Genomic DNA, 17,284 nt, shown 5'->3' with positions numbered 1-17,284 from the left:
TCATGACTTCTGCCTCCAAGTTCAGAGCATGTGTTTGTTTTAAATCCTACAGAAATTAAGTTTCTTTGTCAGTACGTCTAGCCTGCCCCTCTCTCGATGTCAAGGTAGATTCTCTAGTGGGAGTGTCTGAAATGAAGAGCACCCTATAACCAGGGACTAGGGAACTCTCTCAGAAATCAATACACACACACACACACACACACACATATATATTTTGACTCTTCCCTTCCTCTGTTTCCACAGAAATACCACTCTGACAGATTATAGTTTCTAAGTTTCATCTCTTCTCCAAGACTCAAGACAGGACAGACAACACTCTGTCCTCAAAAAAAAGGTCCAAAATATCCCCATTTGGTGATTCCCACTCAGTTGCTTCCTGAGCTCCAGATCCCCCCCGGGGAAGCCTGCACCTAAACGGCAGGCACTGGGATCCAGAGCCCCACAACACTGAAATCCCCGCATGGAGCCACCCCCAGATCTTACTGCTCCACATAACACAGCTCAGGCTCAAATATTATCTGCAAATATTTCCACATTTCAGTTTTCTTTTGCAAAATTTTTCAGCCATTGGCAGTACAGAAGGTTCAACCACTAATATGGCACCTTGTATTTTCTCCTCCTTGGCAAAATGCTTTGAAATCAGGGATGTCTGTCAGCAATCGCTCAGCAGAGACTCCAGAACAAAATCTAGCTGCATTGAAGGGGCTCCAGTATGATCCCACTAGTTACCCGTACAAATGAAAGGTGAATTTAATCCCAAGGTAAAAGAAATCCTGAATTATTTCCTCATTAACTCCCTTTAGATCATGCTAGCATGGGGATTTACCCAAATCCTAAACCATTAAATCACTCCAGTGGTATTCCAGACAACAGCTTTCCCAGTGAACAGTTTCTAACATATGGGCATCTTTCACTTCTACTTAATCCTCCTTCACATTACTGTCACATACCATAGCCATTTTTGTGGGCTTCAGGTACAGAAAACTTTTCAAACTGAATGGGGAAGGCTCCTTTCACTGATATTTATTTCAATTTAACACTACCCTGTATTTTGAGTCTGCTCAAACTGATTTGAGAATTTGAAGCCAGAGAGTTATATAATCATACTAAACAGATGTCTAAACCAGATTTTATTAGCTCAGTATAGCTTTATTGCATAAAAAGTGCTGGCTTCCTTTTTCCCCCTTTTTTTTTTTTCTGAAGCACTCCTCTTGCCTCACTCCCCCTCCCCCCCATATTCTCCTTTTATTTCAATTCCAAGTACAAAATCATATTCTGTGTAACAAGGAACCAGCATAGGATTTAATTGATAAGCAACTGCTACACTCTGTAATTCTGTATAACAGCTATTCTGGAGCATACCAGAAGCAGAATTAAACCAGAATATTGTACCACTTCAAAGCTGGCTAAAAGACAAAAATAGAAGGTGCAACTTTATTTCTGAAACAAACTTACATCACATCTCCGGCATAGTGCTTGATGCGAAAGTCTCTGTCAAACTCCAGCGTTTTGTCAGTTGCACAAAGCTAAAACAGATTCACATACATTAAAACATCACCTATGGACTTTCCAGTTTCATGGAAGAGCAATAGACACTGGAAATAGCAATGGAAACAATAGTTATTCCACTTTATATATGCAGGTGTAGATGTGAAATCCAGTTACAACACTGCTTTTTAATATTTTTTTCATGGATGTATTATAAAAACATACAGTTGTACAAAATCAAGTTGCAAGAGCCTGTTTTGTCCTGCTTCCAGCTGGGACACAGTTAACTTTCTCCCTAGTAGCCGGGACAGTGCTGCGGTTTGGATTCAGTGTGAGAATAATGTTGGTAGCACAGCGATGGTTTAGCTGTTGCTAAGCAGTGCTCAGCCTAAGTCAAGGATTTTTCAGTTTCCCGTGCTCTGCCAGCGAGGGGGTGCACAAGAAGTTGGGGGGGGGAGCATGGCCAGGAGAGCTGACCCCAACTAGCCAAAGGGCTGTTCCATAGCACAGGGTGTCATGCCCAGTATAGAAACTGGGGGGGTTGGCTGGGGAGGGACCAATCGTTTGGGCATCAGGCAGTGGGTGGGGAGCAATTGCACTGTACATCACTTGTCTTTTCTGGGATTTTATTTCTCTCTCTTTTTGTTATCGTCCTTTTCATTACTATTATTATTATATTTTATTTCATTTATTAAACCATTCTTATCTTAACTCACAAGTTTTACTTTTTCCCCCCCGATTCTTCCCCCATCCCACCAAGGAGAGGGGGGAGGAGTGAGTGAGCGGCTGCGTGGTGCTTAGTTGCAGGCTGAGGTTAAACCACAACAAACCTACAGATTTATTAAAAAATTGATACTATCTCAGAAACACCATTAAGCAAAAAGAACATTTGTGCAGGTAGAGAAACACTGCACCTAGGAGTTAATTTATTACTTTTTAAAGGTCTTCCTTTCTATTTTTTTTCCATTGCAGTATCACTTCTCAGCACAGAAATGAAGCAGTCAAAATATGACAGTTACAACAGCAATGCCTGTTCTGTCCCAAATCACTCTAGATCATCTAAGACCCCTCAAACAGTGACCACCCCTGTAGATCACCCAGGGTGGTCACAGCTCCAGCCCTCTGCTCTCGGCTCAGAATTCTCATTCCATTCCTTCACCACAAGGAAGATGTCAACTGTCCACGTGGCAGCCATTCAGCAGCAGAGACCATAATACACTTATCCCTTCAGGAATAAGAGAAGCCAAATAATCCATCAGGTTCAGCTTAATTAAAAAAGATGAACAAGGTAAAAATGAGGATTTCTGTGTAAGCCAAAAGGGGCAGCTAGATGAATTAAGTCTTTGCAGGAAGCATGGACACCATTTAAAAACACTGAGGGCTATGAGCAAATATCTACTATCCACCAAAAGTCTTGGGAAAATAAGAGGAAATTAGCATGGTTAAACTCCAGGGCAGGAGAGATTATTAGAAGCAGGAAGATATCCTTCAGAAAACTTCACCTGTGTCCAAGAGTACAAAATAGATTGACTCAAACTGACAAAACAGATGTAAAAAAAAAAAAAAAAAAAAAAAAAAAATCACCAAGGAGGAAACCAGAAAGTTTGACTAACAAGGCACACAGAAGGTTACAAAGGTATAAGAAGTCCAGCACAACAGGAGCGGGAACCATGCCAGGCACTGCAGAGCTGATAGATGACCAAGGTGTATAAGGAACAGAGTAAACGGAAGAAGTAAGGCCATACCAGGAAAACTGAGTAATTATTGTGTTTACAGCTGTGTTTATCAGCAAGGAGCTGCAGAGGATGTAATGCCTTTTTTCAATCATGCAAAATATACATCTCAAACCAACCGGTGGATAGGAGAGGTGCATTACAAGTAACAACATAACTGAATGAAGCAACCGTTGCTACCAGACAGGACAGGGTTGGCCCCACAAGCTTCTTGCTTAAAACTCATCCAGTACCCGAGAGGCTGAAAGGTGGTTTCACAGGATGATAGGTTTTTTAAGGAATTTTTCTGTGAACTTTTTATCTACTGGGAAAAGCAGTTGAAATTATTAAAAAAGAACAGTAAGTGTATTGATATAGTTGATAGTCTGCTTGGATTTCTATGAGCCTCTTCACAAGGTTCCTCACTAATAACGCAAAGAATTTAAACTGCTATGAAAGGTAAGAGAAAGAAAGGGTCCTCACATGGGTAACGGTTGGGAAGATGGAAAACCGGCGTCCTGCAGGGGCCTGCGCTGAGGTCTAGACTGTTAACATCACCTTAAATGAGCTATAATCTGAGGGCAACAGGAAGGTGATCAGGCTTCTTGATGGTACTTAATTATTCAGGGAAGTAAAGACAATGGCTGGCTGTGAAGAACTGCAGGTAGACACGAGAGGCTAAAGAATGGCAGAGAGCAAATTAAACTGAACATAGATGCAGTGATACGCACAGAGAAAAATCAAAGTTCATAGCAAATGATGGGCCCTATTCCCAACCCAACAAGAACCTTAACAACCCTCCGTCTCAAAAAGGACACAGGAGAACTGGAAGAGGCTTGATGAAGGGCAAAAATGATCAACAGTACTGACTGACTGCTAGAGGAGGAAAGGCCAAATGAGCTAAGCCTCTTCAGGTTAAGAAAGAAATGCCAGGAGATGATGGCAAGCAGCATGGAGATGATGTACTGGAAGACACAGTGAACTGTGTCTTGCTGTTCAAGAACTAGGAGGCAACAGACACAATCTAAAAGGGAGAAGAGAGGAAAATGGAAAGGAACAAGCTCTTCATGTGAGTATCTACGCTGTGTAATTCATTGTCAATTTTTAAAAAAAAACAAAAAACAAAACAAAAAAAAAAAAAAACAACCAAAAAACCCCCTATTAAGGACACCAGCCCTGTTTCAGAAGGTTCCTGGACTGCAGATCGCTGAGGACTGAGAGCATATAAAATTTATCATTTATGCATTTGTCCCATACTCTTCTGTCACTTAGATCTTCATTATTGCCTAGTGTCTTGGAAGATACTATGTCAGGTGGACTGGATGGACCTTCTCATACCCTCCTCCTCTTCACAATCAATTTGTTGAGATTGACACTAAGGAGACCTTTCCATTATTGGAAGACTTAGGAATTCATGGACTATCACTGTACTTGATCCTTTAAAACTATAATATCAATTGAAAAAATTCAGAACTTAAAGAGGCTGAGAAAAAGAACCTGTGATGTTGAAAAGTACTATCAGAATAGTTAGCATTTGTACAGATCTAGATTAGCATTAGATAATTCAGAGAAGGATGACCCATGCTCTAGGAACATAAAATTTTGCCACAAATACTCATAATGGGTGCATTTGCCAGTATTTTTCCTGGTTTGTTTGGCTTTCACCAGGACAACCAAGCAGACAGCAGATCAGACATGCAGTACACAAACTAGGACACTACTATTTAGGGCACAGCAGCCCCTTAGAGCTTATCCACATGGAGCCAGTGTCCAACATGCTCTACAGGGGAGCAGCGAAGCATTAACTCAGGCTGAAAGATGGGAGCTGTGCCCATGACATATCAGCCCACATACTTTAACTCTTTAGGAAAAGCTTTGATCTACGCTGAACTTTATAGTATCTGGACAGAAGTACTGCAGTCTACAAAGGCAAATTATGAAATGAACTAAACTCATTTGTTTTAATTCAAGCTAGAAGAGGCAGGCTTAGAAAGCTCAGGTTTCCTACAGCAGTTGTAGATGGGACAGAGGAAGGTTTTGGATACTGGTAAAGGACATCTGCAAGGATGCAAGAGGGGTTAAAAATAATTATGACACTGAGAGTTTTATGGGTCAATTTTTTCAAGGCTATATTGATTTAAACTAGAAATTAGCAAGCTAGGAAGATACATCATACTCTCCATAAACATTATTTGTAGCAGTAATCCTCATTTCCCTTTTAGCCTGTGCAAACAGTTTTCTGACAATGCCACCCCCTACTGAGGGATGCTGCAACCAGCAATATTTTCTTTTAATGTTTCCTAAGCTGTGAAGGGACTTCTAAAGGTAAGGACACAAACGAATTTTTTTTTTTTTTTTTTTTTTCATTTTACAGCCTCCCATATACATTATGAAATTCAGCCCTCTTCCCCCACTGTATCAAAGGACTACCTGCCCTCTCCATGATAGAACCACTTCATCTTAGCAAGACAGAGGACCAAGGACAAAACAGAAACTGAACTCCTTTCTCTACCAGCTTATTTCTATTGACTAGACAACTCCAGAAACTTGACAACTTCCCACACTACCCCAGCTGCAGGGATTTAAGACTCCATCCCCCCAGGCTTCACTATTCACAATCATCAGTACTACTAAGGGAAGCAATTTGCATTAAAATGTAGAAACCCAGACTAGCTTCATGAAAATACTTGCTTTCAGGTGAGTTTACTCAGAACATGCTATGCATCTGCTTCTTAAGTAGGTAAAAATCTAGGTTAACATGGAAAGCAAAATTCTCCATTGCCTCTCCCCTGGCTAGGATGCATGTGGCAGAGGAGATGTCAGGTGTGCTGCAGCTAAAGGGCACTTAAGGAAAGCCACATCCAGGAAGAAAAAGTGGTTATTTTATTTTCATCCTAGCCTCTACCCAAACAAGGCACATCCAGATTTATTGTTTATATTCAGCTTCCCTGGAGGCAGCCTTTAGCACATATCTTATACAACCATGCTAATTTTGTATTTCTGACCTAGATAAAATATTGTACTGGGGTGGGAGGGAGAAGGGGGGAACCAGCATTCTGAATGAGGTATTTCAAACAATGTTTCTCAGTAGAGAGACATCAATAAATTAAAGGCCCTTATTTGATTACTCACTGTGAAAGATTCTCAAATTAATCAGGCTGATGACCATGTTTTCAATACGCTGCCAAGTGAGGAATAAATAAAGCCTTTTAATTCGTACATGGTACTAAAAACAAAGCAAGTTGAGGGGCCTGGATGATCATAGGCACAATATGAGATGAACATATTTTGTAGCCAATGACAATGAAATAAATAGAAAAAAAAAAAATCACAGCGCTGTAATAAAGCAGAAGTGTGAATAATTTCACTGTCACTATGTATTAGAGCAGCCTGGGAAGAACATCACGTGGGTTGAAACTGTGCATCAATTGGTTACAGATGACATCATGATATGTCAAGGCACGAGCTCACTCTTCTTTTATGCCTGGAATAAAGCTGATCTCACATTGGACATACTTCAGCTCCCTCTGCCGGATACGGGGCCGCCCGAGGCGCGACTCAAACCCCGCCAGACGGCCTGCTCTGCAGCCAGGAGCTGCTGCTGCTCTCAGGCATTTCATTTCATACCCAACAGTAACAATTCTAACCCCAGCCACTCTTGTACTCTTTTTCCTTATTCCATTATGCCTAAAAAACAGAAATGCATCACACAGGAAAGGAAGCAAGTTTTGAGGGTACAGAGGAATACGTTACCTTTCTGCTGGAGAAATGAGCATGCTTCCCTAGCTTGTTATTAAGAGCCTCGAGGAACATCTCATCTGTAACTTTTCCAACATTCATGCAGGCATCATCCAGAATGGCAATGATCCCTTTGTGCTGCTGCTCTACCAGGTCAACGATGACCTGATTGTTAAAGTAATCAATCTGTAAAAAACAAAGAACAGGTATATTTGTGACTTTGGCTAGGGAAAAAGGAGCCTATCAGTGTTGGTCACTGATGAACAGCACCATGTGTCTGACAGAGGGAATGGGGCCCATCGTTCACAGAGGAAGCAGTCAGCTTTCAATATGCAGATCACTAATTCAAAATTAAGCAGGCTATTTTTCTACCACTAAGCAGCACAGAAGGCAATTTTTCAAACACCGCTCATAAATCTTGAGAGCTGTGCTAAAAATCAACTGCTCCAGAATGCACTTTAAAATGTCTTAAGATTCAGCTGTGCAGTCACCACAGTGAAAACCAGGTGTCTTGTCCCTGGTGTTATGAAAGGAATTTGAACAGTTGAATTCAAGATTTTTACACTTTAATATCTACAACTAGACAAAATACGTAAGCACTCAGAACAGAAACACACAGTGATGTGTGTGGCATCACAGAGATGCCACAGTATGTTTTAACTCAGACCTGGAGCCACTTATTTTCCCACACCACGGCAAATAAAGAAATGCTGTGAGAGAACTGGTTAGCTTCTTCCATAGCCTGACTTCCCGACAGCCAGTCTGACAGTACAGCTGGCACGGACACAGATGTCCTATCGACATCGATAGGAGCGTACATGTGGAGCAACTTTAGATCTGGGACTTATGGCTGGTACACTGACCTCAAACCGAACTCTCCCCCACCGCCAAATCACTCACATGCTTCCAGGGAATTCCTTCTCGCTGGTACTCTTCCTGCTCCTGCTTTAGAACCAGCTGAATAAAGAGTTGCTGTAGCTTTTCATTGCAGTAATTAATGCAAAATTGCTCAAAACTGCAAAAGCATAAGAAAAAAAGGTGATGAGTTTTCTGGGAAAGGGGAGGGCGCAGCATTGTGCTTTAATAACTTGGCTCACCTGTTATTGTCAAATATTTCGAAGCCATAGATATCCAGGACGCCGATGACTGTGTTTTTCCCATGTATTGTAGTGTCATAGTTCTTCACTTCAATCACATCATTGATGTGTGTCACAATCCAACAAAACAGGCGCTCATATATAGCCTGCCAGGAAACAAATACTGATGAATTTTGCCTGCATCTGTCTCAGTTCTTTCTGGTAAATGCAACATGTGGTGCTACAAAGCTTAATTCAAGATACTGCCCTAACTACACATAAGCTACAGGTATTTGCTAAATTCTGCTAAAAGTGAACAGATATTCTATGAAAACATTTTTTTTCTTTCTTCCAAAACTCATTTACACAAAGCCTGAACTCTAGTGAGGTTACTAGGTACAGCAGTTCCCTAATTTGATTCCAGTCTGCTTTGCAGCTGCCTAATAACTTCCATTCCTGAGAACTATATAACAATATTGAAAAGCAAATAAGAGGTCAGCTATAGAAACCTAACAACTGAACACAATGGCAGTAAAATATTCCTGTTCACCTTTCAGAAATAAAATGTTCTGTAGGCATAGGTAGCTTCAAAATCTACATGTTCAAAATGTACTATGAAGCTGTGCAAACATTCAGTCTTAGGAAAAAAGGTCAAGTTAATAAGCAAGGATCTTCATAACTTCATCTGTTCTTCCCTTGTCATTTGGCTTCTTAGCAGAGGAAGGACAATTGTCACTCTGCCATCAGTATCCACCTTTCCAAAAAAGACAGCACTGCGGGTCTCCAACTGAGTTCTAGATGTTACAGTTCCACTTTCTACTCTTTAACTGCTCAGTGAAGTCAAGGATCATATTTCGTAAAATATTCAGCCCTGTACAATGTGGTCTTTTTGCAGTTGCCAGCAAGCCAGGCTTGCAGCTCCCTCCCCCCTTTCATGTGCCGCAGGCACTGCTGGTTGTGGTGCATGCTGTGCCACAGCCAGGGAAGGGTGGGGACCGTGCTGCTCTGCAATCCCCCTACAGAACACAGGAGTGCATACAGTCAGTAATAAATCCACATGAAGTACAGACTCCCCATGTCTCAGCAAGCACTATACTTATTGATCCACACAGGAAACCTACTGGGACCTGAGCATTGAAAAATGTGCAATTATGAAGGCAATTCAATACTGAATGCCTTCCTCAGGCATCACAATTCTTTGCTGTATCAAGTACAACTCAACCAGAAGGCAAAAGCAAAAGAAATGTGTATGAGTTACTGTCACATACAATATTGGATGTAGAGAAAGGAAATTAAAACTCACTTTTGCAAAGGCATCTCTACCATAGGTGGCTTCTTGTTCAGTATGTTGCTTGTCAATGACGTCCCGACCTGTAGCTACAGTTCGAAACAAAAGAGCCTTCTCCACCATGTCAGATTTTGTTGACAGCAAGTCTGCGATGATCGACACAACCTTGCCATTTTCTATTACAGGTGTATCACCATCCACAGAAAACTTCAAATTGCCCTGCAATAAGTAGCAAGGAACTAGATTTCTCAATCTGTCTGAATCAGTACACCCCAGGTTCATCCATGTTCCACCTGTTATTCAAGTCAGTAAATCTCTTAACACATTAGAAGGGCTGGGCCTTGCATATCCACGTATCCACAAAGCTCCAACATCTGTGGAAGCAGCAAAGCCTGACTCAAAGAAAAGAATTCCTGCTTAGTGTTCAGCTGAGGTTTTGGAAAAAAAATTACATCTAACACTTCCAGAGGTTTAATCAAACACTGTCACAAGATTCAGAGCCTAGTGATGGGAAATTACATTCCGTATACAAACGCTGGATGTAACATTTCATCTTCACTGCCGTTTGCCACAGAAACGCTATCACCCACAAAGGTAATGTGAATATTCGGGGGAAGCTGACAAGTCAGCAGGGCTGATAGGACTGGACTGACAGCACACTACCACAACAGATTTGTTGCGGAATACCTGCCGTGCCAGGATTAAGTAGCAACATCACTGCATAACCTGCAGGAGTGGGTGGTCTCACACCCCGCCTGCACGGCCTGACTCTGCTCTGCCTCCGTTCCTTCCCCAGCACTGAGGCACAACTATCCCACAGAGGAGAAAGAATTGGAAAAAAGCTGCAGTTTTCTTTGCTGTCGTCCTCCTGCCCACCCGCAGTGCCTCCGTCCGCAAGGAAATGGAAGAGCTGAGCTACAGGGACACTGCGCAGAGGAGCAGCCTCTGTGGGCCCCAGGAGAACACGGGTTGAGGGAAGGATTTCCTTAGCATCAGAATACAGAGAATTAAGGTCTCCTGTATCCAGCTGTGCTCAAGCCTCCACCATGAAGTGAAATACCATCCCTCCAGCAAAACCACGGTGCTGGTGGCAAGTGTGAGGGTAAAAGGGGACAGAAGGACAGCGAGGTGAGAGCTCCCTACCCCTTCGCTGCCAAACCCAAATCATTCCTGTTCAGAACATTTAACAGCTCCCAGTACTTAGTAGTATGTCTGTTTTAGGATCTGGAATATGCAGGAACAAATGTGATCTTCCATCATGACTGCAGTGTCTTATTTCATGAAGGAGTTTCACTCATCACTGGAAGTTGTAAACTATATACACTTTTCCAGCCAACAGATCTTCCAACTGCTTCTACAGCAAGAAAATTAGAGCTGCTGGAAGTACAAGTATGGTGCTCAACTTCTCCTGAAGAACAGCCTACTCATACCTGCAGGCAGAGAGCTTACCAAGTGAAGGATGGCTGCCACAATTTTGTAGACAGTCTGAATCTCCTCTTGCTTGAAGCCTATCACTTTCATGGCATCAGCTACTGCTTTGAACTCTGCACCATCACTGATGGAACACTGAGGGGAAAGAGATGTTTGGGACATGAGGGGCTTAATGGGAATCTGCTGTGAGAAAGCAAAGATTTTGCAAGCCCATGGGAAATAGATATGTACTTTGCTATTTTTCAGATGCACGACACTATATTGAGATTTCTCAACTTATTCTAATGCCATACTGTATGCTTGTACGCTGAACCCTGCATTGGACACACATGTATACTAGCAGCAGAGATACAGAAATCCATCACAGCACAATTAAATAGTTCAATACTATCCCAGTGGAATTTATTGTGAAAGAGTAGAAATGATACTTAAAAAAAAATTAGAACAGTTACAAGTAGTGCAGTCACAGACCCTCTGAGTAGAAGCTGCAGAGCACCAGCACTAAATTTCTAGTCATCATCTTTCTCAAGATGAGGCTCTGCCTCCCCCCCCCCCCCAATCATCTGGGTTTGTTTTTGCTGCAGATTTCTAGAGAAACTGATAAAGGCATCTGAGAAGGTCTATGGGTTTATCTGCCAAAGAGCATCTCCAGAAAGCAACTGGGAAACCAGGGAGCCTTTTGTCTGGACCTTGCTTCAGAGGGACAACACTAGGGACAACTCCAGACATTTAAAGTGTTCGGGATCTTGCTGTTCTAAAAACTTTACGGATTTGCTCTCTTCTTTCCTGCTCAGAGGCCCCCTTGAGGATAAGTCAGATATAAAGAATGAATGCTTCAGTAACTTGAATGGTCCTACTGTAAAAAAAAATGAGTCCTTATGGCTTTTGGATCCAGAAAGCAGCTTAAGTTACCCATTATGAAGCATGAAAAGTCTGTCACTGGTAATGGGTCAAATACCTATCCCTGCATTTATTAACAAAGGTGATGTCTCTCCTACTACACTTTATTGCTTTTTATAAGCAGACACAAATGTAGCATGCACAAGTACACGTATGCTTGTCTTCCAAGGCCAGAAACTCCTTTAAAAATAGCACATCAGTGCCACCTTTCCATATTCATCCCATAAATATTGGTCTCAGCTTCTCTAGCTCAGAAGTACTTTAAGCATTTCAAGAAGTGTTTACAATTTTAAGACAAGTTACCTCTAACTTGCTGATAACACCCTCACCTTTAGCTGTGCTCCAGGACAGATATAGTTGTATGCAGATGCATCCTTCTGAAGATGTAAAGAACGTAACATCTGGTCAGAACCCCCCTGGAGGAGCTGTACAAAGAGTATTTTAAGAAACGGTGAATGAAAAAAATAAGATCCTTCCTTTTCTGTTTCTTACTCAATTGCTTGACAAGCAAAATCATAAAAACATTCACTTACTGCTACAGAAGAATCAGCTACAGTATCTGGAGTCACAAGCACAACATGTGCAAAATACACGGTCTGCATCCTTGTGGGGCTCTGACCCCCAGAAAGAGGTTGTCTAAATTGACTGTCCTTGGGAGTGACACAACCGTTTAGAAAACAAGCCCGAACCTCTTCACAGATCAGACATGTTTACGTCTGTGACATGACACAGATGTGACTTGGCAAGCACATTTACCTTCTCTGTTATACACAGACTGTCCAATATGGAAACAACACATTCATGAGAAAGGTGCTAACATGCCATCATGGAGTACTGAATAAGTGGGAAAAAAAATAAACAAACCTACGTTTCCCTCACTGCAAAACTGAGAATAAAGGTTACACTAATAGGCCGACCATTTTCCCCAAAGGACACACAAAGGAACCACCACACAATATGGAAGACATTAAAAAGAACCCCCACAAAAAAAAAGAAAGTCAGCTTGGTGTCATAAAATTGCTTCCATATGGACTAAAGGCCCCAAGAGAAAATAGAGAGATTAGGCTTATTACAAATAAAACAGTGAGTCAAAGCCCAATATTCTACCATATTTGTTTAGTTAGCCTCCTTTTAAGTTTACAAATGTGTTAATATGGAATTGGAGGATAGAAAAAAATAAATCTTCCCATGCTCCTTCCCCAGATCAGGCCTCTTTAAAGAATTAAAGAACCTAAGATCACCCAAGATGCAACAACAAGGGAACCCTTTGCAAAACACACAAGAGGGTGAAAGCTTTAAATATTTTGCCTATCATGTCTTGGAAACTTGAGAAAAGTCATTTGTTTCAGCAAACGAATACGAACCTGGTAAAAAGAATGAAAGCTTCGTTCTCCTGGCTGTTGCACAATCACACGAGACTGTGGGGAAACAAAATACACAGACAGGTATTTCTGGATGTGGACAGCCTGCTACCCCAGCACCTCCCCTTAGACACCGATGCATCGGTTCACCACTGCTAGACACCTCCAAACTAATCTTATCTTACAATAAGTCTGTTACGAACACTATTAGCTAGGCACGACCATGGAGTTTGAAGTCTATAATCGAAAAGACCAGCTTGTGTAACAGCTGCAATGCCCTGCTTCCAACCAGGAATCCCATGTGGCAACTGCAGAATTGCTTTCATGGCTGAGTCAAGTAAAACGTCATTTTAGTTTAAGAGTTATTTAATCACTGGAAATGAGAAACAGGACTCTGGGACTACAGACAAATGCTCCACGGGACATAGTTAGGGCCTGATGGTAACCATTTCTACAACCCCAGGACAGGCTGACCAACAGCACCCAGCCACTGTGTTAGTGAGCACCCGGCTCCAACACAAGGGCATTGATTTAGGGAGCAAGCGATAGCTCCACCTTCAGAGCACTCAGCTCAACCCAGCATAAAACAGCACCAAAAAAAAGTTAAACGCAGCAGAAATTAAGTCACTATATCCTTATTCTATGCTAGAAGTTTGTACTGTGGAGAGTGATGAGGCGTGTGTTCCTGCTGCAGTGCAAAGTCACCCTCTGTTAACTGCTTGTGGTTGGACCAGAGCCTCAACTGCATTCAAAATGGCAACAAATCAAACATGGTAGAAGTCAGGAATACGAAACAAATGGTCAGGATTTAAGTCACAGCAGCTGCAGCCCCACCTCTTCCTTACATGAAAGTATCACATGTTAAATGTTTGGTTTTGTTGTTTTGTTTTGTTTTTTAAATAAAGTGTTTATTCTGAAAACAGACTTCAGGGAAATAAAGGGAAAAGTAAAACTCACAAACAAAAAAGCATGTTAGCAGATGTGGTCAAATATACAAATTAAAGCCAGACGTGTCTCACACATAATGAGAACTGTCAATAGATCATGCCCAGTTTCTCTATAGAGTTTTATATATTCCAATGTTTTCAGCCACCACTTAAATGACACGGGGGAAAAAAAAAATTATGCTTAGAATTACTTGTAATATATGAAAGCAAAGTCACTAAAAGATTGCATGAGGCTGTGGCATTACTCCAGAATAATACTTCTCAAGCATACTGTTGCTACTTACAGACCTAGATATCTTCTTTTATTCACTGGTGAGATCTCTATGTGGGAACTCATAAAGAAGGAGTTTTGCAGATGTTAAATTAATCTCAGCTTTTATTCTGGATACAAAGTACATACACTTATATGCACACAGGCTTTTGAGTAACACTAGTCCCTTATGTGGTGAGCTCTAAAAGCAGTGGTGTTAAAGTAACAGGGCACGGCCAGTGCTTCAGCAGCATTTCAGTTATTTAATACTAACTCCTGAAATAAAACTAAGCACTAGATTTAATGAGATTATGTGCCCTCATACATCACCTGTTGACATACCACGTTTCAAAGGAAAACTTTCTAATGGTAAGACATACTACAAAAGTAACTACACAAAAACCTCTAACTCTAACAGTGAGCACGGCTTACCTTTTCTAATAAGTAATTATTGATATGCCCACCTATCGGGTCTCCTTTAAAATCAAAGTTGATATCCATGTATTTTCCAAACCTGCTGGAATTGTCATTACGGTTTGTTTTGGCATTGCCAAAGGCCTCTAACACACAGTTGGATTTCAGCAGTATGTTCTTCACTCTGTAGTACAGACAAATGGAAAAGAGAACAGGGTAAGTCCAGACTTGTATACTCAAACCATGAAATTTTTTTTCACGGGCATTTATTTCTCCAGAAGAATTTAGTAACAGCAGAGATGCTCTTTGATGACATATTTGGGCAGATGTGTATGACATTAGCAATCCCCTGGGAAATCAGCCGGGAGCTTTCGGCAATGTTCCTCGGAGCCAAGAAAATGCAAACCAAAGACCAGATCCTCCCACTGAAAATAGCATCAAAAATTCAGTTCCTTTCACATATAAAAGTTTTTTAAACCAATTTCTTGAACTCTTTTGCAAGACATCTGCAAAATTTTTGTCGGGGTAGGTATTCAGCAAAAAGCCACATTCTTCGCTCAAAAACTATTACTCGAGGACCAACAGGCACATTTTCCACATGCAAGCCCGAAAGGTCATGAAATACGTTCTTTGCACTCAACATGCTATTCTAACATACACATATTTCAGGCAATTTGCCACAGGAAACATGATTTCTAGATACTGCTTTTATTTTGAAAGTTCAAACAAAATTTATGCTTAGGATCACTTGGAATATATAAAAACAAAGCTACTAAAAGATCACACTTTCAAAATAAATTTTTCTACATGTTTTTAGCAATCAATATTGCAAAATTCCCAGGGTAAAAGTAGTATGTGAAGAAGTTCAGTAAATGTTGTGAAGATCAGCCTGTAGCTAGTATAAGAGGCCATCTAATAACATAGTGCTATACAGTCCACAGACAGACATCCATAAACAAAACAATTTCAGTTATTTTTCTACAAAGCCCTTACCTTTCCACTTCAGCCCTCTGACCAGGGTTGGTAATGGCTGCTATGTACTGCATAATATATTTACTGGCCTCAGTTTTCCCAGCCCCGCTTTCACCTGAGGGCACAAATACAAAGGTGACACAACAGATCAAAAAAAGCAAAGCAAATCACTGAACAGTGTATCTCAATTCTACCCCAACAGGGTTTGGGGGTTTTGTTAAAGTTTTTTTTAAAGCAATCTTATTTGTGTGCACTTTGAACGTTTTCTATATATAGCCATAACTCTGCCTGGTTGTTGCTGCTATGCTGACTCAGAAGCAGTTACGATGTCAGATCTCACAGGTTGGTAAAAGGCCTGGCACACAGAGGATCAAAAGGAATATTGTTAGAGGAGAAAGACTGGCATGCAGAGGCTCAGCTAGCAGCAGTGCCGGGAACTGCAGTACAAGAGGCTACTGTTCAGCACACCATCTCGGGTCTCTCCCTTTTCAGAGCTGCTAAAGCACGGGAACATCAAGGAAACGAAGTGCCAGGATCCAGATAGCAACCGTTCATGGTACAAGCCCTGTTCCCACTGTTAGAGCCACGACAAGCAATCAGACCAGCCATCAAAACAGAGAACAAAACATTGGCCAGTCATCTAAGGGGCAAAAATCAGCAGTTCTAGAAAGAGAGACAGGACCCCTGTTCTCACTAATCTCCATTCACACAGGCAGAGCAAGCAAAGGTTTAAATTATCACTTGGCACGCACAGATTAAGCTAATGACTGACACCAGCTCTTGAATTAGATAAGAAATAATTGCCAAGGTCTCCACACACAGATTCAAATGCAAATAAACAGTTTTAAGATTAATGAAGCTTTCTTTTATAAAACGCTGTCATTAGCCAAATCATTTTTTGTCTGCCTAGAATTTTACAAAGATCAAGTGTCCATCATAATGCAAAGCTCTTTCAGCTTACCTGATATTACAATACAGGTGTCTTTAGATCTCCTCTTCATTGCTTTGTAAGCAGCATCAGCAATTGCAAAGAGGTGAGGAGGCCTCTCGTACAATTCCCTTCCTTTGTACTGCTCAATCATGTCACGCCCATAGATGTTCAAGTTTTTGTAAGGATTCATGGAAACGACCACCTCCCCAATAAATGTATAAATCCGTCCTTTTTCAAACCTACCCAGGATGAGACAAAAGGAAGAAAGGGAGTTAGTCATACATAGAGATTCAGAATATGTCTTTCAAGCTAGTTGCCCATTTCATCAGGTGAACTCTTCAATTCATCATTGCACTGAAACATTATAATTAAACATTGACTACAGACATTATGTGACCAGCGTGGCCCGGATGGCATGTTAGCATAGAGACCTGATGTTAAAAGGACTAAGAACTAGGGGTAGCTTTGAATCCTGCCACCTACAAAGAAAATTTCTACTGCTATTTCACTTACCGATGCATGGCCAACCAGATTACTGAGGTACAAACACCAACTGTATTTCTGAGTATAGCAAACTTTTGCTTTGCTGATGCAATCAAGCCCGCTGTCTGCATATTCAGATATTTCTGTTGCCATTAACATGCTGCCAGAAATAAATGTTTCTAAGAAATTTTTTATCAACATTTAAGTTAATATCATTTACTGTTTCTACAATTGACAATAAGTAAACATGTGTTTGTGGCGATCTTATATAATCTGCTTCATAAAGGGGATTT

The 17,284-nt window shown here is 41.2% G+C and overlaps 1 protein-coding gene across 1 annotated transcript in view; it reads right to left on the bottom strand.

Moving 5' to 3' along the window:
- Nucleotides 1-17,284, bottom strand: part of MYO1D (myosin ID) — a 164,343-nt gene that overhangs the window by 110,799 nt on the left and 36,260 nt on the right. Inside the window, exons 2-12 of the mRNA XM_042787118.1 lie at nucleotides 16,539-16,747; nucleotides 15,599-15,692; nucleotides 14,624-14,789; nucleotides 12,998-13,051; nucleotides 11,963-12,058; nucleotides 10,752-10,868; nucleotides 9,318-9,521; nucleotides 8,036-8,181; nucleotides 7,839-7,953; nucleotides 6,954-7,124; nucleotides 1,456-1,526 (exon numbers count right to left, since the gene is read on the bottom strand). Coding sequence (XP_042643052.1) covers nucleotides 1,456-1,526; nucleotides 6,954-7,124; nucleotides 7,839-7,953; nucleotides 8,036-8,181; nucleotides 9,318-9,521; nucleotides 10,752-10,868; nucleotides 11,963-12,058; nucleotides 12,998-13,051; nucleotides 14,624-14,789; nucleotides 15,599-15,692; nucleotides 16,539-16,747 — 1,443 coding nt within the window. The remainder of the gene's footprint in view (nucleotides 1-1,455; nucleotides 1,527-6,953; nucleotides 7,125-7,838; nucleotides 7,954-8,035; nucleotides 8,182-9,317; nucleotides 9,522-10,751; nucleotides 10,869-11,962; nucleotides 12,059-12,997; nucleotides 13,052-14,623; nucleotides 14,790-15,598; nucleotides 15,693-16,538; nucleotides 16,748-17,284) is intronic.

Source organism: Tyto alba, unplaced genomic scaffold, assembly GCF_018691265.1.
Source record: "Tyto alba isolate M040663 unplaced genomic scaffold, T.alba_DEE_v4.0 Super-Scaffold_12, whole genome shotgun sequence".
NCBI lineage: Eukaryota > Metazoa > Chordata > Aves > Strigiformes > Tytonidae > Tyto > Tyto alba.
This window is presented reverse-complemented; position numbering and strand designations above follow the sequence as displayed.